The 23460-nt window shown below is 40.8% G+C and overlaps 1 protein-coding gene across 2 annotated transcripts in view; it reads right to left on the bottom strand.

Moving 5' to 3' along the window:
- Positions 1-23460, bottom strand: part of AFF2 (ALF transcription elongation factor 2) — a 976027-nt gene that overhangs the window by 254552 nt on the left and 698015 nt on the right. For both annotated transcript variants that reach the window (XM_073599267.1, XM_073599268.1), the window contains one exon: positions 9020-9071. In XM_073599267.1, coding sequence (XP_073455368.1) covers positions 9020-9071 — 52 coding nt within the window. The remainder of the gene's footprint in view (positions 1-9019; positions 9072-23460) is intronic.

Below are 23460 nucleotides of genomic sequence, written 5' to 3'. Positions count from 1 at the left end.
TGGGAGACTGATTGGATTTGCAGACCTTAAGGCCATATATAACCTTCCTAGTGGTAGATTCTTTAGGTATTTGCAGTTGAGACATGTGGTCCAGGTGCAATTTCCTGCTCCCATTACTTTGAAGTCTATTAAGCGGCTGTTCACCTCAAGTGTGTTGGGGAAACCCTTATCTCCTCTATAGCTTAGGCTCTCCCTAGCTTATACCACTAACTCAATTTGCACCAAAATAGAATGCTGACTTGCCAGATCTGGATGAAGAAGAATGGGAAATCTGTACCAGCCATTGTGTTACACATATGATCTCTGCTAGAGATCATTTTGTATAATTAAAGTTTCTCCACTTACCCTGCGACAACTGGCTGCTATTTCCCACCACCTCAATGGTATAAATACATGCTTACCAGCTGTATATGACTAAATGTTCACAAATGGCCCATTCAGATTGTATTTGGGTCACCAAAACTCCCTTAGCTTAATTCTCGAAATGGGCAGGATCCTTACAAGGATGGTCCACACATCACCATTCCATCATCGTTCATAAAAGGACATACAGTAGAAGTAGTCACTCCACATAGCATAAAACCGTATTATCCCAATACGTACCTAAAACAGAAATGCACTTACATCACAAATACTTTAAAATTGCGCATAACAATCTCTTTTAGCCGGCAAAATTAGTCCAAAGCACCCGCACTTCCAGGAATGTAGGAACGTGATAACGTCAGCATGCGGCTCCACCTTATGCGCTTCATCACCAATGACGTCTTCCGGGGCATAGGCGCATGCTGCGTCATCACCTTATATATTGTAATGCCTGAAAACCAGGCATCCATCTGAGCTAAATGGCCAAATCCAAGCCTCCGTCTGGGCTGAAAGTAGGTCTCAATTTGAATCATAATCCACTGAGCAACCAAGCCTCAGTCTAGATTTTTATCCCAAATGTCAATGATATTGATAGACCTTGGGTAGTATTTAAACAATTATAGCTGCAAAGAAGGATTGTGTACCATCTAGTGGAAAATAATCATATTATACACAAAATATACATACAGTAGATCTCATAACAAATTCCACAGCTCAAATAAAAGGAGAGGAATGGCCATTACATACACATTTATATAAGACAGCCATTATTACATAAACCATCAAAAATGCAAATAAAATAATACATAAAAAGGTAATTAATAATGGGTTAAAAATAAACCCCCCAATCCATTCATTAGATCCATCTAGACATTGGAACAATTTATCCATATATAGGCTTAAATAATAAGATTCAACTTAAAAATAGTATCTAAAAGTATTTTAATGTAATCTAAAGAAAGTAATTCTAGGTATTCTCAATAAAGGCGGTCACGTTCCAATTGAGGTTCAGGCCAAATAGAGTATACCATTTGATACTGTGAATCCATTTGGTCTCTAGTTTGGATATTTCTCTAATAGTAGCACTCCCCCTCCAATGTGCGGTAAACTTATATATACCCAAAAAGATAGTACCTGAGGGATCATTATTATGTACAGCTGTCTAATGTCTGGGTGTAGAAACCCTTTCTGATGTTACCAATATGTTCCCCCAACCTAACACTCAAAGCCAGTGTGGACCTTCCTTCCTTGGAGACCATATGGACATTGTAACATTTATATACTACATTATTAGTTGCACAGGGAATAAATGGTTTAATACAGTATGCCTGTGATGTTGCCGTGGAAACAAAGGAGTTAATCCTTCTGTCCCTACAACTATTGATAGCACAAACCAGACATCTTCTACAGGGATAAAAACCCATCAGATTATGAAAAAAAAAACAAGATAAACAAGATTTATTTAGGGGAACAATTATATTGGCAGCAATCCAATCTCATAAAGATGGGACCCCTCTATACAACACTTGGGGTCTTACAGGTAACAATGGTCCTAAGACCTTGTCATTCTGTAAAATGTGTCAATACTTATGTATCAATTTTTTTATCAAATAGTAGAATATGTAGTGATAAATGGCAAACCAAAATGATTGGTATCACCATTTTTCACTTTGGGTTTCTCCACAAGCAATTGGTTTCTATCCATTCCTTGAATGAACTCTAAATTCATGCAGATTTGTACAATTGCATCTTAGATGCATAAATGGACTCTGAAGTACTGATTTAAGCCATGATTTATGGTGGCAACTATCCAAAGGGATGAAAGAATATCGATCTGTAGATTTGAAATAAGTAGAGGTAATACATTTTGACTGATCCTTCCTGTACACGTTGCCACTCTTCTGTAGGCTCCTTCAGGTATATGGTAAGAATATGCCCCTCCATCAGACCTTTCTGGATGGTGGTGGTGGCTGACCCTTTTGGGCTCACATGCCTCTTGTATTTAGACAATATTAAGTTCAGCTTTAAGTTACTGTACTCAGATAACAAAAAAGATGAAACCTTTTTGTTTTCATGGGTTATCCCACTTTGTAAATAGTACATGTACCTGTGCTATCCTTATTAAAATAAGGCTATGTGTATTGGCTACCTAGCAAATGATGCTCTCAAGAAGAAAGGAGAAGCAGGTCTCTCAAATAATAAAAATGCTCTTGCATCAAACAAACTAAAAAAAAAAAAACACAATAATAAATATAAAATGGTTATTAAAAGTAGTGTCAGAAGCCTGGTCAAATAAAACAGCATATAATAAAAAGTATATAAGCAGAGCTCACCTTCTGTAAAAAGACATGAAACAAGATATAGGCAGTGAAAATATATGCAAGCACGGCTTTGTCTATATCTCTGAATCTATTGACCACGTTTGCATGCTGTTTTATAGAAGGTTACATCTATTTTTGCATTGTTGCATCATATACTCAGTTTATATTTTATAAAGAAGCTATAGTTTTTTTTTGGTGTATTTTTATTTTATTTTGAATGTTTACATGATTATAAACTATCACCATTTTTCAAATAAACAATGTATACAGTTTGCTTCTTTTGTACTTTGTTAGCAGAGTATACTTGGCTTTCTAAAAAGAAAGCCCAGTACTACCTGCTCACTTTTGACGGCTTCTAACTAAAAATTCCTATACGTTTTATTAGCTAGGAGAGGGACATGGTGTGCATCCTCTGACCCCTTCAGCTGTTTATGTGGTTTGAATAGACCTGAGCAGAAGAAGGTTACGTTACAAACTATTTAGGCTATTCTCAGCATCATAATAAATGCCTCTACAGAAGTGGTAGAGAACTGCTACAAGTATACCACTTGCTGCGTGAAATATTAAATATTAATGTGCAATATTTCTTATTTCCCAGACTGAAAAGAAATCCTATCTTTTTCTTTCTTTTTTTGCTATTTTTGCTCTGGCGGGATTAACAGGTATTTTTTCTGTGCTTGTGGCATTTTCAAAACATGAGGAAATGTGCATGGAGAGATGTACTGAATATGTTTGTTTTTTTGCCCATGCATACATTTTAAAATACAGATGCATATTCAGATAATTATTGAAAGGGGACAATACAGATGTAGGGCATTACAAAGAAATGCTAAAAAAAAAGTGCAATGTTTTTGCAGGTCAACAAAATAGAACAAGCATATGACAAACTCTTAGGATATGTGGTTCGCTGGAGCATAAATTATTGCTGTGCTTAATAATATTGTCATAAAAGTTTTAAATCTGTACAGCATAAAGCCTAACAATGAAAGAATTCCCATCTGGAATGTTAAACAGATGGTTACTTGTTATAATGAACCTGCCCTATAAATATCCTTTGCCATGGTCAGCATGATTTTGAGAGAGTAAAGGAAAAAAAATCATTGAAACATTGCAAGCTGCTGATAACTCGGGACTTAAAAGATAGTTATTAAATAAAAAATGTCAATACTCGTGTCTTGGCAAAAACATTTGAAACTGATTATGCTGCTTCTATTGAAATAAAAACATGAAGTCTATATCTTTAGATCTTTTATTGAGCAGTGAGCCCAGCATCAATAGCTGCTGCTCAACTGTAAATGAAAATTGATTCCAGATCTAACCCCTCACTTGCAGTGCTCCTTCTAATCTAAACTAACCCCATTAAGCAGCAAAGGAAAGCAGATTTAATGGAATGCCTGGAATAGCTATTAATATTTCCAGTGTAACACAGACACAAGCAATAATTCATATATGGACCTTCAATGTTTAAAATAAGTAAAACCCGACCAGACAATGGCAAAGGAAAATGTTAAATGTTTCTGGGCAGTAAAGTACATTGTATGGGAAACAAAAGTACTTGTGACCTTACCAAACATACCAAATAAATAAAGTTTGTTTTGTGTGGGAATGGATTATACAATATTTAGGTCTTGCTTGGCATCTATTAAGCTGGGTTGCCAACCATCCAGAAATATAGGAGTCTATAAGAATATTAGCTAATCAAGGTTGTCTATCAGGTCTAGCATGCATCCTTTTATCCTTCAATCAAAATTATGCAAAGTAGTGATGTAGTGTCTCACATATATGATTTTTTCCTATAAGGATATGCCAGTATCCCACTGAAACAGTTATGCTATTAGATATACAAACTAATAATATCTCATCATCTTTTTACTCCAAATTAAAAAACAGGATATTAGCTGGATTTAGGAAGAGGAAAATACTCTAGATAGATGGTGAGAAACCACACCTCATACTGTATGGGTATAGGGCATGATGGCTATTTGCAACATCCTTTTACTGTCTACAGACTTCGACTATTTCTAAATTAAGTCAGTGGCTACTGAGGGGCTTAGCTGATCTTCATGAAGCCTGAAATGCCACTGCTCACAATTCCAGACTGTTCACATTCCTAAACTGGCTCCAAACCTTTCCTTCTCCACCATCCACTTAAACCTGTATCGGTTTCCATTCCTGGGGATTTACCAGGACCTATGAATGCAAACTGATACGAGATTTTGTGGATGATGCAGGAGGAAAGGTTTGGAGCCAGTTTAAGGATGTGAACAGGCTGGAATTTGAAGCAGTTGGTTAACTTCAGGGAAGTCAGCTAAGCCCCTCAGTAGCCACTGACTTCATTCAGAAATAGTCCAAGCTTGTAGACAGTTAAAGGATGTCACAAAACAGACATCATTCCCTATACCCTTAGTATATCAGGCGAGGTTGCGCACCATCTATAGAGGTTATTTTCCTCTTCCTACATCCAACTAATGTCCTGTTTATAAAAATGAATTGGAGTAATCCATATGATTATCAAAAGTGGCAAGTTAGTTGGACAGCACAGTGGCTAAGTTGTAAGCACTTCCCCTTAGCAGCACTAGGATCATCGGTTCAAATCCCAACCACGGCCCTACCTGTCTGGAGTTTGCATGTTCTCCCTGTGCTTGCATGGGTTTACTCTAGGTATTCTGGTTTCCTTCCACACTCCTAATACATGCTGGTAGTTTAATTGGATCCTGTCTAAATTGGCCCTAGTATGTGTATGTATGAATGTGAGTTAGGGACCTTGGATTGTAAGCTCCTTGAGGGCAGGGACTGATGTTAATGTACAATACATATGTAAAGCGCTGCGTAAATTGACAGTGCTATATAATTACCAATAATAAAAAAAAATAATCCAGTGAAGAAATAGAGCAAGAGACTCCTGCGCTGCTAGCGGACTCCTAAGCTACCAGGGGGACACTGCTGCAACACCTAAGAGACTGCTCCACACAGACAAAAATGCATAAAGACTAGAGGGGGGTTGGTAGTTGCGCTGTGATGGGAAAGGGGATGGGAACAAAAAAAGGGGGGGAACTACACTAAAGTGGATCTGGCAACCATGCCAAGTGACCTGAAAGCAAGATAAATATATAAAACGGACACAGCACACTGGTGAGTGTGTATAATAAATGACTGGAAAAGTGACTAGTGCATATGGTGAACAAATAGATAGGCTGCACTAAATAGTGTGAGTATAAAGACAAAGTAGTAATGAATCACATAAAAGTGAGCAATGCACATGATAAGAAAGGCAATCACACTGGTGACATATAATGCATATCTCACTAGATACACAAAAAAGCTAGTGACTAAGAAATAGCGAATGGTCTTAAACATGAATCAGAAACGCTTGACCAATAAAATACAGAGTGCAACCTAAGAGTATATCAAATCAATGAGTAATGATTGAATAATAATAGCAAAAGAGGATATAATTCCAGAACATCAAAAAACCGTGGATCTCAAAATATATAAAAAAAAGAAAATTGTGTTAGTGGTGTTGAATATAAACGACAGTCCCACCACCAGGTGTAATAATGCTGGATCACAGTCCAAACAAATTGACAGGTGAAGAAGGGGGGTGGTCTTTGATGGGGGCACCTCAGTGAACACAGGCCCCTTACCTTACAGCTGTAAGGTATACAGCATAAATGTTAGACACTCAGTGGAATATGGGATCCAGAATGGTTGCAGCTGACGGTATGGCTCGTAAATTCAGTGGTGTCACATGCGGAAAGAACATATAGACAGCATGTAGTGTGATACCGTATGGCACTGGGGGGATGGACGAGCTGAAGGAGGAGGGGGGGTTGCACTCACTTTGTGGCAGATGAGCGCAAGCCTCAATCCACGAGTGCCGAACTCGTATAGTCCACACTACTGGCCGTAGAACCCTCTACCGTCTCTCATCTCCTGTGGCTCTCCACCCATCATCCGTCATAGAAATAATATAGTAGCAAGACAAGAAGACCGCATATAGCGTAACCCCTTACAATAAATACATCCTCTGAAGAAGTCACGTGACGTGACGACACGCGTTAGGAGCACGGGACGCTGCCACACAACAGCTGATGCTACGAGCATGGCGCTCGCGGAGTTTTACCCCCCAGTTGTTTGCTTTTGTAAGTGTACCACTGTTTTTAACATAAATAAAGTGTATTTATTGTACGGGATTACGCTATATGCGGTCTTCTTGTCTTGCTACTATATTATTTCTATGACGGATGATGGGTGGAGAGCCACAGGAGATGAGAGACGGTAGAGGGTTCTACGGCCAGTAGTGTGGACTATACGAGTTCGGCACTCGTGGATTGAGGCTTGCGCTCATCTGCCACAAAGTGAGTGCAACCCCCCCTCCTCCTTCAGCTCGTCCATCCCCCCAGTGCCATACGGTATCACACTACATGCTGTCTATATGTTCTTTCCGCATGTGACACCACTGAATTTACGAGCCATACCGTCAGCTGCAACCATTCTGGATCCCATATTCCACTGAGTGTCTAACATTTATGCTGTATACCTTACAGCTGTAAGGTAAGGGGCCTGTGTTCACTGAGGTGCCCCCATCAAAGACCACCCCCCTTCTTCACCTGTCAATTTGTTTGGACTGTGATCCAGCATTATTACACCTGGTGGTGGGACTGTCGTTTATATTCAACACCACTAACACAATTTTCTTTTTTTTTTATATATTTTGAGATCCACGGTTTTTTGATGTTCTGGAATTATATCCTCTTTTGCTATTATTATTCAATCATTACTCATTGATTTGATATACTCTTAGGTTGCACTCTGTATTTTATTGGTCAAGCGTTTCTGATTCATGTTTAAGACCATTCGCTATTTCTTAGTCACTAGCTTTTTTGTGTATCTAGTGAGATATGCATTATATGTCACCAGTGTGATTGCCTTTCTTATCATGTGCATTGCTCACTTTTATGTGATTCATTACTACTTTGTCTTTATACTCACACTATTTAGTGCAGCCTATCTATTTGTTCACTATATGCACTAGTCACTTTTCCAGTCATTTATTATACACACTCACCAGTGTGCTGTGTCCGTTTTATATATTTATCTTGCTTTCAGGTCACTTGGCATGGTTGCCAGATCCACTTTAGTGTAGTTTCCCCCCCTTTTTTTGTTCCCATCCCCTTTCCCATCACAGCGCAACTACCAACCCCCCAATAATCAAGTGAAGAGATATTTCTATTTGTATATCCAATAACATAATTGTTACAGTGGGATCCTGGCATATCCTTATTGGAAAAAAAAAATGTATGTGAGACACTACACTGCTACTGCAGAATTTTGATTGAAGATATGTGCATACTCTGAAAGTTGCAGACATACATAAAACAATACAAGCCAGACCTGATATGCATTAGTATGTGGTAATAGCCCTGGGTACAGAGTATATCATGAAGAGAAAATCTTCACCAATTGTAATCAAGGTTGTCCACATAATCCCTGAAAAAATGTCAGTTGAAGTATTGCTTTTGACTATCTGCTAATTACAGTTTTTGTAACATTTTATTCTAATGCAGAATGTGCTGTTTATTTGGTGATACCTTGCAAACAGCAATGTCAACTTTAGCATAGGATATTGTTGAACTGCCACAAATTAGCATCTGATAGGAGGGCAGATGGTATAGTTATCCCCACACAGCTGATGTCACTGGGATTTTTTCCATAGAATTTAATGTTTATTAAACTAGTTTTAGGTGATCATATTGCTCAACATAAATCTAAGCAAGAAACATTACAGCTTTTGAAGGTAAAGGGTTATCTCCAGATAAGGATGGACCCTGTAGAATTCCTATCAGTTGTAAGAAGCAAGCAGGTAACGCAGCCAGCTGGCATATGATTACAATTATGGTTTAGGTGGGCTTATTCTTTATATTATGCGTGCCATAACACAGTTATGTGACTCAGTTGCATAAATTATCACATGTGGTAAACAAAATCCAATTCACAAAAAAAAATAGATTATGTGGGGTTTTTTTTACATTCAGCTGTCAGCAGGAAGCCTGCTGACAGATGATGAGTCATCCGTTGTTAAGGACGCGGCGGCTGACTTCCAGGCCCACTCCTTAGCAACCAGCTCAAATCAAAATACTACCACATTAAATAATGCGGTAATTACTGCAAAATTCAACAATTACCGCGTTCGGTATTTAACGCTAAACTCTTACTGTATTGCACTTTCAAAACGGATTTACCGCAAGCGTTATTTTACCGCATTTTTTGGGCCATTAATTAACTCTTAGTGAATTAACCCCTTTATATCTTCAGATATTTAGAAGAAATAATACCTGTTCACTGTCTTCTTCATCACTGCTCAGCTTTAAGTCATCTTCAAGCATGCTGTAAAAAAAAGTAGAAAAAGTTGCAAATATTTTTACAGTTTCAAATACGGCCCTACTCTGCAATTCATGACATTTCACAGTAAGATAATGAACTAAGAGTGATACTGGTTGATTGATCTAAATAATCATAAGTGTAAACATACATGAATGTTAAACTGAATTTGTCACAAAAGCAGAATACTATGTGAAGTTATAGATGGAAGCTGCCATTTTTTTACTTTTGGGCTACAGATTAGTACTAACACAGCTGTAGCAATACCAATAGCTTTTGCTTCACTGCTCTGGTTAACATAAAAGTATAGAAGCATCAGCTGAGGATAAATGTTTTTCATAAAACTTAGTTATTCTCTCCTGCTCATTGGAAAAGGTTGGTGACTGTTGAACACATACCATAATTGTGGTATAATACTAACACAGAGCCACGACCTTGGCCAAATTTTCTAATCACAACGTATTTACAGTACTGTATGTCTAGGGACAGCAAAGGCTAAGGCAGTCTTGCCCATGCATGGTATTATTTTTTTTTTATTAGTAGTGGGAAACAAGTGACAAATCAAAAACTGTATATCAAAAATATTAATCATGCCTTCACATTGATGTGTGGACTTATACTGTGAGCCCTGCCAGCAATTTTAACTATGGCAATAGTTTATCACTAGGAATGAGCTTCTGGTTTGGGTCCAATGTAGACTGCTGAACTGCGGAGCATGCCGTTCAAATCTCCGGCTTTTATATAGCGATTTGGTCAGTGATGCCACCCAGAATTCACAGGGCTGTTGTTTACATTACAGCAGCACTGGGGATTCTGTCCTTGTCCATTGGCGGTTAATTGTGGCAGTGGGGAAAAAATCGGAGGGCTGCAGGGAATCATCCTTGTGTAGTGGGTTGTCATGACTGATGATGGATCAATAGCACTAAGCGACATAAATGGCAATTGATTTGCATCAGGGAATGCTGTTTACATTTTTATTTTTTGCAAAAAAGGACTTCTTCATCTGTATTTGCTTTTAACTCTTTGTGTTATAGAGTGCCCTTGCATTTTTTCTGTTTAATGTTTACTGTCCTTTAGAACAGAAACAAATAAAATAGCATGTGGTCCTCTTAAAAATCCAACCACAATCTTATGCAAGTGTGGTCAACGATGACACCTCAACCGAGATACTGGTTGTTTAGTTACATATAGCCAGGGATCTGTTATTTAACAGTAGGGATGAGCCGAACACCCCCCAGGTCGGTTCACAGCAGAACTTGCCAACAGGCAAAAAATTAGTTCGAACACGCGAACACCGTTAAAGTCTATGGGACACAAACATGAATAATCAAAAGTGCTCATTTTAAAGGCTTATATGCAAGTTATTGTCATAAAAAGTGTTTTGGGGACCTGGATCCTGCCCCAGGGGACATGTATCAATGCAAAAAGAATTTTTTAAAACGGCCATTTTTTCAGGAGCAGTGATTTTAATAATGCTTAAAGTGAAACAATAAAAGTGTAATGGTCCTTTAAATTTCGTACCTGGGGGGTGTCTATAGTATGCCTGTAAAGGGGCGCATGTTTCCTGTGTTTAGAACAGTCTGACAGCAAAATGACTTTTCAAAGGAAAAAATGTCATTTAAAACTACTTGCGGCTATTAATGAATTGTCAGTCCGACAATACACATAAGAGTTCATTGATAAAAACTGCATGAGATTTCCCCACAGGGGAACCCTGAACCAAAATTTAAAAAAATGGCGTTGGGGTCCCCCTAAATTCCATACCAGGCCCTTCAGGTCTGGTATAAATATTAAGGGGAACCCCGCGTCAAAATTAAAAAAAAATGGTGTGGGGGTCCCCCTCAAAATCCATACTAGACCCCTCAGGTCTGGTATGGATTTTAAGGGGAACCCTGCGCCAAAATTTAAAACAAAATTGGCATGGGGTCCCCTCAAAAATCCATACCAGACCATTATCCAAGCACGCAACCTGGCAGGCCACAGGAAAAGAGGGGGGACGAGAAGAGCGCCCCCCCTGAACCGTACCAGGCCACATGCCCTCAACATTAGGAGGGTGCTTTGAGGTAGCCCCCAAAGCACCTTGTCCCCATGTTGATGGGGAGAAGGGCCTCATCCCCACAACCCTTGGCCGGTGGTTGTGAGGGTCTGTGAGGGCTTATTGGAATCTGGAAGCCCCCTTTAACAAGGGGACCCCCAGATCCCGGCCCCCCCTGTGTGAATTGATAATGGGGTAACCCATTAACCATGAATTCCCTGTGCGTCAGAGGAGGGTGGGGTCACCGGGTGGCCCTGCCCTCTGTTATATAAGAAATGTCAAAAGAAGCGAAGCGTCACACGGCTGAAGACTCCCACTTAGGCGGATCGTGCGGACGGAGCGGAGAAGAAGCCTGGAGAAAGATGCGGGATGAGAAGAGCAGAGGAAGAAGAAGATGGAGAAGAAGAAGATGAAGAAGAAGATGGAGGAAGAAGAAGAACACCGAAAGAATACCAGAAGAAAGAAGATGGGAGAAGAAGCCAAAAGAGGAAGAAATTAATAAAGGACTTGTCAAAAACCGTCTCTTGTGTTTTTTAAACTTTTTGACACTTTTTTTGTGAAATGGTAGGGGTACATTTGTACCCCATTACCAATTCACACAGGGGGGCCGGGATCTGGGGGTCCCCTTGTTAAAGGGGGCTTCCAGATACCGATAAGCCCCCCCCCCGCAGACCCCCACAACCACCAGCCAAGGGTTGTGGGGATGAGGCCCTTCTCCCCATAAACATGGGGACAAGGTGCTTTGGGGGGGCTACCTCAAAGCACCCTCCCAATGTTGAGGGCATGTGGCCTGGTACAGTTCAGGAGGCGGAGCGCTCTCTTGTCCTCTTTTCCTGCGGCTTGCCAGGTTGTGTGCTCGGATAAGGGTCTGGTATGGATTTTTGGGGGGACCCCAACGCCATTTTTTTAAAAATTTTGGTTCGGGGTTCCCCTGTGGGGAAATCCTATGCCGTTTTTATCAATGAACTTTTATGTGTATTGTCGGACCGACAATTCATTATAGCCACGAGTAGTTTTAAATGACTTTTTTTCCTTTGAAATGTCATTTTGCTGTCAGACTGTTCTAAACATGGGAAACATGCGCCCCTTTGCAGGCATACTATAGACACCCCCCAGGTACAAAATTTAAAGGAATATTACACTTTTATTGTTTCACTTTAGGAATTATTAAAATCACTGCTCCTGAAAAAACGGCCGTTTTTAAAACTTCTTTTTGCATTGATACATGTCCCCTGGGGCAGGACCCAGGTCCCCAAACACTTTTCATGACAATACCATGCATATAAGCCTTTAAAATTAGGACTTTTGATTTCTCCCATATACTTTTAAAGGGTGTTCCGCGGCTTTCGAATTTGCCGCAAACACTCCAAATTGTTCGCTGTTCAGCGAACTGGCGAACAACCGATGTTCGAGTCGAACATGAGTTTGACTCAAACTCGAAGCTCATCCCTATTTAACAGCTCTAGTGCGGAAGGGCATCATAACAGTCAGGAAACATTGTCAGGTGGCAGATTGTCACGATTGATGATGGATCTACATTTCTGGATGATATGACTGCAAATGTATTTACATTTTTTTCATTGTTATTAGCAACTCTTCTTAGAGTGTTTTTTAATTATGAATCTGAATATAGCTGCATTAATTATAATTGAGCCATTCACACAGTTGCATAAACATGAGCTGTTTTCAGATCCATAACACAGAATCCAAAAATCTTCATCTAAGAACATGCACTTTACACGCTTATGTGTATAAACGCATGTATACGCATTTCTAAGCCTGTAAATTAAGTCTAACCAAAGAAAAATAAATGATCATAAAAACAAATTATTTACTCATACACGTCTTTATGCATTTAAACTAATCTATATGCAAGTAATTTACTGATGTATGTGTAATAACCTCAGTAACAACTTTACAGCTGTGTGAATGACGCCTTAAGGGTAAATGATTGAGCTGCTTTAGACAGTATTTACACAGAAAGCTCAATTCTTTGCAGCCAATTATTCCAGGGGTTCAACAGTATTCCAGCCATTCTGTGATGCCTAAAGAACTAACAGCAATAAAGCCCATGTATACTGCATTAGAAATGATAGTCCCACACGCAACTCTACACGGATAATATCCCTATTATTTGTCTTTTAAATAACAAATTCATCACTACTTTGAAGATGTACATTGTTGCATGCAAGACAGTTGTAGGAATGTTGGATACATTGTATACAGTATATCATCTTAATCAAAAAGAATAAACACAATCTGCAAATTGTAGAAAAAAGATCATTATTTTTCTGGATACTTTCTGGATTATGCAGAAAATATCAAATAGGCAGATTATACAAAAGATGAGCTCATTTGTACTTTTATTTTGCCAAAAGAATAGTTGATGCTTGAAATAGAATTTAGGCATACAGTAGAAAAAATTATTCAGTAAACAGTAATGCCGCGTACACACGGTCGGACTTTTCGACCGGACTGGTCCGACAGACTTTCCAGCGTATTTTCGACGGACTTTTGACGGACTTCCGACAGACTTTCTAAGGAACGGACTTGCCTACACACTATCACACCAAAGTCCGACGGATTTGTACATAATGACGTACACCGGACTAAAATAAGGAAGTTGATAGCCAGTAGCCAATAGCTGCCCTAGCGTCGGTTTTTGTCCGTCGGACTAGCATACAGACGAGTGGATTTCTGGGTCCGGCAGAGTTACGACGTAAAGATTTGAAGCAAGTTCCAAATCTAAAGTCCTTCAGATTTGTGACTGGAAAAGTCCACTGAAGGTCCGGTGAAGCCCACACACGATCGGATTGTCCGGCAGCTTTGGTCCGTCAGCGTCTGTCGGACCAATCCGGTCAAAAAAAGAGAAAATGGGGAGGACTCAATGGACCGATTGATTTTTTTTCTGCCATCCCTCTTCTATGTTTCTATTATTTATTTTAACTTGCTTGTCATTACTAACTGTGAAAAGGGAAATGTGTTTATATAAAAGGTCTATCCAGAACTGATTGTTTAGATTGTCTGTTTAGATTGTCAGTGCATACTGGTGTATCCAAACATCCACTGAATTCTAGGGATTGCTTGACTAAAGGCATATAGGTTATTCACATTGAAAAGGAATTTTCATTTTGCAAGTGCTTTTCCTTTTAATTTAGCAAATTCAGATTTCAATCATTCAATCATGTGCTAGCATATACTGTATATATACAGTGGGGCAAAAAAGTATTTAGTCAGCCACCAATTGTGCAAGTTCTCCCACTTAAAAAGATGAGAGAAGCCTGTAACTGTCATTATAGGTATACCTCAACTATAAGAGACAAAATGTGGAAACAAATCCAGACAATCACATTGTCTGATTTTTGAAAGAATTTATTTGCAAATTATGGTGGAAAATAAGTATTTTGTCAATATCAAAAGTTCATCTCAATACTTTGTTATATATCCTTTGTTGGCAATGGCAGAGGTCAAACGTTTTCTGTAAGTCTTCACAAGGTTGTCACACACTGTTGCTGGTATGTTGGCCCATTCCTCCATGCAGATCTCTTCTAGAGCAGTGATGTTTTGGGGCTGTCACTGGGCAACACAGACTTTTAACTCCCTCCAAAGGTTTTCTATGGGGTTGAGGTCTGGAGACTGGCTAGGCCACTCCAGGACCTTGAAATGCTTCTTATGAAACCACTCCTTCATTGCCCGGGTGGTGTGTTTGGGATCATTGTCATTCTGAAAGACCCAGCCACGTTTCATCTTCAATGCCCTTGCTGATGGGAGGAGGTTTGCACTCAAAATCTCACAATACATGGCCCCATTCATTCTTTCATGCACACGGATCAGTCGTCCTGTTCCCTTTGCAGAGAAACAGCCCCAAAGCATGATTTTGCCACCCCCATGCTTCACAGTAGGTATGGTGTTCTTTGATTGCAACTCAGCATTCTCTCTCCTCCAAACACGAGTTGTGTTTCTACCAAACAGTTCTACTTTAGTTTCATCTGACCATATGACATTCTCCCAATCCTTTTCTGGATCATCCAAATGCTCTCTAGCAAACCTCAGATGGGCCCGGACATGTACTGGCTTAAGCAGGGGGACACGTCTGGCACTGCAGGATCTCAGTCCCTGGAGGTGTAGTGTGTTACTGATGGTAGCCTTTGTTATGTTGGTCCCAGCTCTCTGCAGGTCATTTACTAGGTCCCCCCGTGTGGTTCTGGGATTTTTGCTTACCGTTCTTGTGATCATTTTGACCCCACGGGGTAAGATCTTGCATGGAGCCCCATATCAAGAGAGATTATCAGTGATCTTGTATGTCTTCCATTTTCTAATTATTGCTCCCACAGTTGATTTCTTCACACCAAGCTGCTTGCCTATTGCAGATTCAGTCTTCTCAGCAGCCAGGTCTACAATTTTGTTTGTTTGTTTGTTTTGTTTTTCTTTTGGCTAAGATCAAGTGTAGTTTCTGCCTTGTTCTGGTCATTAGGTAACGACCGGTGCCAGTCCCTCTCGGCCTTGGGGTGTTTCCTTTGGGTGCATCCCATGCTGCTATTGGGGGGGGTGCCATCGTGAGTGTACGAGAGTGATCGCCTTTCCCTACCATCCATGAGTTGGCTGTGGGATTGGTGGGCGTAGGTACGGTGGGGCCGCCAAGCACACCAAACACTTTGAGGCTGGTCGTGGCCGAGCCTAGACGGAGCGAGATCGGATTGCACTTCATTCAGAAGCAGTTGATTGAAGACTTTTTTGGGATGCCGAAAGAAGCCATTTTTTGCTACCACTGGAATGTATGACGTTACTTTCTGGAAAAAGGAAGATCTGCAGACATGTATGCTACGGAAGGGCGAGAAAGAGAGCAACGAGATGCTGGAAGGGATCACATTCCTGTCGAGTGAGAGGAAAGTGAGGGTCCCCATCACTGTGCATATGTACAATCCTTTTGTACAAGATGGGGCCTTTTTATTCAGGTACTGCGAGTCAGTTTCAGCAGGCGTGAAGCTGACGAATGTGCTAGGTACCTTCAACGGGCAGCGAAAATTTTGGGTGACTTTTAGGGCGGATCAGGAGGGTATTTTTGGCATCAGGCACCCCCCTCAGTCCTTCTCCATTGGGAGGAATCATGGCTACTTGTGGCACCCTGGCCAGCCCCTCTTCTGCAGGCAGTGTTTTGCTTTTAGACACACCAAAGACCAGTGTGAGGCCGGGTTAACATGCCGCAATTGCTTTAAGCAGGGTCACGGAGCCGGTCAGTGTCCGGAGAAGAAGAGCTGCCACATCTGTGGTAGTGGGATGCACCTTGCAAGACAATGCCCGAAGACAAACAGAGCGTTGGAGCCCACTCCAGTAGCTGTGGTGGGAAAAGCTGTGGAGGCTGAGGTGGTTGTGGGCAAGCAGGTGTTATCCTACGCGAATGTGGCCAGACTGGGTTCCATTCCAACTACCTTGGTGAACTCCGTAGAGCAGGCCGTAGTGCTACCCGAGGAAGTGGTGGTGCGGGCTGATGTCTGCTCACCTATGGAGGGTGAGCCAGGTCCCTCCCCTGTTGACACCGTGAGGGAGGAAGGGGCCTCTTCTGTACCAGAGGAGAGTGTCCCTGGGCACCTCCTGGCCGAGGGGGAGTCGGAGGGGAGCGGTGAGGAATCAGAGGACTCAGAGGAGGAGGAGGAGATGGAGGTGGGGCAGCTCTACCTAAAAAGAAAGATGGCTGAGTCCTCCCAGGTCATAAGCTCCTTCCCGGACTCTCCGGACCCTGGGGCATCAGAAGTGGTGATTGACTCAGACTCCTCGCAGGCGCCATCTTATGTCAGCACTGGTCAGGTGTCTGAGCTGCAGGAGGTGATAGGGTACTGCAGGGTACCAAAGGGGAAGGCAAAGAAAAAAACAGGGGGGTGAGCCCTGGGTCAGGGGTGGGACCAAGGACTAGGGCCAGAGATAAAGTAGGAAAAAAGAAAAAAAAATCATGACAGGAATGATTTTAACGTTAATTGATTTTTATCTATTTTACCTAAGGGTTCTATTAAAAGACTAATATCTGCTATACAACATCGGGTATAAAGATCCATATTTTAGGTTAGTTGCATTATATATAGACCGACCGGTTATCGATCGGTGCTAGCATTAACTCGGATCATCCACTAGTTTTAAACACTCTTTTAAATAAATCATTTTTTTATTTTTCTTGTTCGTATATAACTTTATTAACTAGTATCCAAACGGCATTGCCCACTCAAAGATGGCCGCGGTTTAAATACCTACTTGGTCTACAATAAAATGGAGTCATCTCCACTTCCTGTCCCAATGATATAAAACCAACATGGCATTAGCCAATCCGGTGCCCTGAAGAAGTCACGTGATATGACACAACGCGTAGGCACGTAACCGGAAATACGAGAACGCGGACCGGAAGTGACGTAGCGAGTATCGCAAACAAGCTGTCCCCACTGTTGTTTGGCACTTTTTTCGTTTACTTTGATGTAAGCAGCCATTTTATTATATTTTATTAAACTCCTTGGCTTAAACCTACTATACTATTGGAGCCTTTTTGTTTCCTATCACCACCATTATGGAGCTTATCCATTAGAGGAAGTGACACCACCCCGGAGAAGGTCCAGGATGCCACTACCACCACCGGACTAGAGCAACTACATATCTATTGAAAGCTACAGGCACTCATATTGTGCCAGGAAGGTGAGAGTTCTGGGAGCCCCGAGTGGGTGTCCTTTTCCACGAACAGTCACCAGATCACCTAGCAACGCATGTTCACCCACCAGTCACAAGTGTTATACATTATGATTTTATGATTTGTGTGATTTTATTAACACCTCAGTCACCTTGATGCACGTTTTTTATGGACTTTCACTCTGCATTTATTTGTTTAAACTGTGTTATCTTAGTCAGGACTGTATTTTGAAATAAGCAGTTTTTTCACTTGATTATTAATTTGTTGTTTGCGCAGAAACACGTTCACAATCTGACACGATTGCACACATTTTAGTCTATTAGTAGTGAAGAGTGTTCACTACATCTGTTTTTGCAGCACCAATACGTATCACCTTCATAGCTCATTCTATTTAGCCCTATTTAGTAGCGCAGAAGTTCTTTCTTTAGATTCTATTTTTCATGACAGGAATATGATCCCTTCCTAATTTTCTATGCTCTTACGGGTATCTTCCCTCAATTACAGAAGCATTGGGACGGCATCTAGATGGGCAGCAATTTTTAACATCTTGTCTCGGTATGCTAATGATATTTTTTGCTTGCAGGACTGCAACATGAGGGAGGAACCACATACTGCAAGATGGACCCTGGGGGATGCGGTATGGTCGTTGGGTCAGAGCAGGAATAGTGGCATGGGGATTCTTATTAAAAATAATAAAATTAAGATTTTAAGGAGGTTGAAGGTGTAGGTGGGACGATGTTTGTTACTTTGGAGTATGGGGGTGTTTGTTTTAAGTTATTTTGTGTGTATGCACCAGTTGATAAAAAGGGGAGGTTGGATCTGTTTGAGAAGATGACGTTTTTTCTGGGGGGGATCCTATTATTGTGTTGGGGGATTTTAATTGTATTTTACGTAGTAGGGATAGGTGTGGGGGTGGAGGTGGTGGTGGGGATGTTGATAAGTCTGGGAAGGAGTTGGGTGAGATTTTGCGGTTGTTTGGGTTAAGGGATGTGGGTGAAGGTGGTGGTTTTTCTTATTTTATTGATAAGGGTACTGTAAAATCTAGAATTTATTTTTGTTTCACTTCAAAAAATTTACAGCCGGAATCCTTTGTCATTCAGCAGGAGCCTTTCTTGGACCATGGTCGGACCGAGTGCGTTGTGAGCATGGAATCGGAGGTAATGTATGGTAAAGGTGTGTGGAAGTTGAATGTGGAATTATTGGAGGATGAGGGTGTGAAAAGAGAGTATGTTGAGTTTTTTGGGAAACTGAAAAGGAGGAGGAATGATTTTTTAAGTGTCATTGAGTGGTGGGAGTGGGTGAAAGGTCAGACTAAGGTTTTTTGTAAGGAAAGGTTGTGAGATTGCGAAAAAGGAATGTGAGGCGTATGAATGGTGGTTGAAGAGATTGGAATATTTGGAAGAACTAAGAGAATGGGGAGAGAATGTGGGGTGTGAATTAGTGGAAGCAAGAGAAAAATTGAGAGTCTTTATGGAGCGGAGAGGGAGAGAGATTATTTCGCAAGCTAGGATGGTAGTGAAGGAAAAGGATGAGAAATGTACGTGTTTTTTCTTTAAAAAGGTGTATGGTGGGAAGGTGGATTTGTCATGTGTGTTGGAAGAGAATGGACAGGTAGTAAGTGGGAAAGAGAGGTTGGGAGAGGAAATCTGGAAGTTTTATTCCGATTTATATATGGAAAAGAAGAGGGATGAGAGGGTTGAGAAGGAAGTGTTGGAGCAGGTGGAGATGTGTCTGGATATGAAGGATAAGAGTATCTTAGGGTAGAAAGTGAGTAAAGGTGAAGTTGATGAATATCTGGGGAGTATGAAGAAAGGTAGACGCCTGGGAGTGATGGTTTGCCAGTTGAGTTTTATTGTACGTTTTGGGAGGTGATTGGTGACTGCGTGTATGAAATGGTGATGAAAGTTTTGGAAGAGGGGAGGATGCCTGAATCTATGTTAAAAAGCATGATTGTTTTGTTGTATAAAAAAGGTGACAAGCGAGAGTTGAAAAATTGGAGGCCTATATCATTTTGAATGTAGATTATAAGGTGGTGGCGAAGGTGTTGGCAAATAGGTTACGTGCGGTGGTGGAGAAATTGATGGGGGAGGAGCAAGTGTGTGCGGTGCCTGGGAGGTCTATTGCAGAAAGTTTGGTGAGCTCGAGGGATGTGTTATGGTTTTGTAAGGACAGGAAGCAGGAAGTGGTAGTGTTGGCTGTGGATTTTAAAAAAGCGTATGACAGAGTGTCGCATGATTTTATGTTTAAAGTGTTGAGGAGAATGGGGTTGCCTGAGGTGTTGATTGGGTGGATTAAGTGTTTGTATAGAGGTATGGTAAGTAAGGTGTTGGTGAATGGGTGGATGACGAATGATATAAGCATTAGTTTGGGTGTGAGACAGGGTTGCCCGTTATCACCTGTGTTGTTTATTTGTGTGATTGAACCTTTGTTGAAGATGTTGATGAAAGATAAGTGTGTGTGAGAGGGGTGGAGGTTCCAGGGAGTGGTGGCAGGTTTTTGAAAGTAATAGGATATATGGATGATGTTACAGTAATTTGTAGAGATATGGCACGGCTAAAAAGAGTGAAGTTGTTGATTGAGATTTTTTGTATGGCGAGTGGTTTTGGTGTGAATATGGGGAAAAGTGAGTGTAAATTGTTTGGTGTATGGAGGGGGATTGAACAATGTGGTTGGAAGTTCTGTGAGGGAGGAGTGAGGATTTTAGGTGTCAAGTTTGATTCTGATTTGTATGGGAGAGAGAGTTGGCAGGATGCGTTAGTGAAAGTGAAAAAGAAAGTTGATTTTTGGTCTTCAAGGACTTTGTCGTTGGAAGGGAAGGTGTTGATTGTGAAGGCTGTTGTGATGCCGGATTTTGTTATTTTTATATTGTGTGTTTCCAGCTCCAGATAGAGTGATGAAACAAATTGTGAGAGTGTGTTTTTCTTTTTTTTTGGTCATCTAAGATGGAGAAGTTGAAAAGGGAGAAATTAATGAAAGGAGTAATGAATGGCGGGAAAGGTATGGTGAATGTTGAGGAATTTCTGGTGGTGAAGTATGTAAGTATGTGTGTGAGATTAAGTGAGAAAGAGAATGTTGCAGGGTGTATGGTAAAATATGCGTGTGGGAGTGTGTTACGGAAATATAAGTTGTGTGAAGTCAATTTGAGGAAACCTGTATGTTTTGTTGCGCCTTGGTTTTATGTGAGGATTGAAAGGTGTATGAGGAGGTATGGGTTGTGACACGAGATACATGGTGAGAGTAAGAAGGTAATGCAGATACTGAAAGAAAGGGAGGAGGTGGAAGGAATAGGTGGTTTAAGAGTAGCTGAATGTAAGAAAGTCTGGAAGAATGTGTGCTGTAAAGGAGTGGATAATAGACAGAAGGATATTGCGTGGATGGGGGTGTATGGGTGTTTGCCTACAAGGGAGTTTCAGAGGAGGAGAAGGTTTGTGGACAGTGAGGTCGGTCCAAGACTGGGGTGTGGGGGGGTTGAGAGGGTGGTACATGTGTTTTGGGAGTGTCGCTATGCGAAGAAAGTATGGAAAAGGATGGAGAAGATGGTTGAGGGTTTGACTGGTGTGAATAGTGTAACGTATGAGATGGTGTTATATGGTTTGTGTGATTTAGGGAGGAATGAGGAGAGGTTGTTATGGATTGTTGTGAATTGTATTAAAGAGTGTTTGTGGGATGTTTGGAATATTCTGAGTTTTAGACAGGAAGTGGTTAAAGTGAAAAAATGCGTGGCCATGGTCCGAGGAAAGATTTACAATTATGCATATTATGATTATAATAAGTTAGGAGAGAAGAATGCAAGGAAGTTATGGAAATTGGAGGAGTGGAAACAATGGTGTATATAATGTAAATATTCGGATTATGTTACTGATGTTTATTCCTGAACGATTAACCTTTTTATTTTTGTTTTTCAGGGTGAGTACAGATGGTGATAAAGGGACAGTGTGGAGAAAGTGTATAGGAGTGTTTTTTGTTTGTGTAGGGATAGGGTGGAGGGATAGTATATAATAGGGATAGTTTGTCTTTTTTCACTAATAAGGGGTGGGAATGGGTTGTTTTGTTAATGTTATTAATATCTTTATTGTTGTTTTGAAATATTCTTGATATATTTATTGTTGTGAAATGTCCTTATTATCCTTGTTGTTGTTATGTATTTTTGGGGTTTTTGTGGGTGGGTGTTGGGAGGGAAGTGGGTGGGTTTTTGGGAGGGAGGTGGGAGAGTTATGTAAATATTGTAAATACTTGTTTAAATATGTACTTCTTAAAATATATTTTGTACAAATGTTATGTTATTCTATTGTCTAAACATATTCTTTTGGATTCATGTTATCTATGTATTTTACTTGTGAAATTTTAAATAAAAGAATAAAAAAAAAAATCTCACAAGTGTGGGTACACCCCTCACATTTTTGTAAATATTTTATTATATCTTTTCATGTGACAACACTGAAGAAATGACACTTTGCTACAATGTAAAGTAGTGAGAGTACAGCTTGTATAACAGTGTAAATGTGCTGTCCCCTCAAAATAACTAAACACACAGTCATTAATGTCTAAACTGCTGGCAACAAAAGTGAGTACACCTCTAAGTGAAAATGTCCAAATTGGGCCCAAAGTGTCAAAATTTTGTGTGTCTACTATTATTTTCCAGCACTGCTTAACCCCCTTGGGCATGGAGTTCACTAGAGCTTCACACGCTTGACACCATCTGAACCAAATAAGTTTATCTTGGTCTTATCAGACCACAGGACATAGTTCCAGTAATCCATGTCCTTAGTCTGCTTGTCTTCAGCAAACTGTGTGCGGGCTTTTATGTGCATCGTCTTTAGAAGTGTCAGAGCTGAGCCCAGCCCTTCCTTCTCTGAGCTGGCCGCTCAGCTGTTGGCTAATTGTCAGCTCCCATCTGTCTCCACTGTTACTCAGCTGTTGATGATCCTGTTCGTCAGTCCTGCCTACTTAAGCCATCCAGTCCAGAGGAGCTCTGCCTTCGCCTTGGTCACATTACAAGAAACTATCTCCTGTGTTCCCGTTTAAAGACTGGCTTTGCTGACATCCCTTCTGGCTCCAGATACTGTTTGCTGTTCCATTACTTTGATCCCTGACTTCTGACTTGGCTGACTTACCATTCTGGTTACTGAACTTTGGCTATGTTTTGACTATGTTTGTTCTTTTTAGTTTTAATATTAAACAAGTGTGATTTAACTGTACTTCTGTCTCGGTCTGATTTCATGGTTTCTGACAAGAAGAGGCTTCCTTCTGGGACGACAGCCATGCAGACCAATTTGATGCAGTGTGCGGCATATGGTCTGAGCACTGACAGGCTGAGCCCCCACCCCTTCAACCTCTGCAGAAATGCTGGCAGCACTCATATGTCTATTTCCCAAAAACAACCACTGGATAGGACACTGAGCATGTGCACTCAACTTCTTTGGTCGACCATGGCGAGGCCTGTTCTGAGTAGAACCTGTCATGTTGAACTGCTGTATGGTCTTGGCCACCGTGCTGCATCTCAGTTTTAGGGTCTTAGCAATCTTCTTATAGCCTAGCCCATCTGTAGAGCAACAATTCTTTTTTTCAGATCCTCAGAGAGTTCTTTGTCATGAGGTGCCATGTTAAACTTCCAGTGACCAGTATGAGAAAGCGAGAGCGATATCACCAAATTTAATACACCTGCTCCCCATTCACACCTAAGACCTTGTAAC

This window comes from Aquarana catesbeiana, linkage group LG09, assembly GCF_042186555.1.
Source record: "Aquarana catesbeiana isolate 2022-GZ linkage group LG09, ASM4218655v1, whole genome shotgun sequence".
Lineage (NCBI taxonomy): Eukaryota > Metazoa > Chordata > Amphibia > Anura > Ranidae > Aquarana > Aquarana catesbeiana.
The sequence above is the reverse complement of the archived record's forward strand: the minus strand, read 5'-3'. Positions and strand labels throughout refer to the sequence as shown.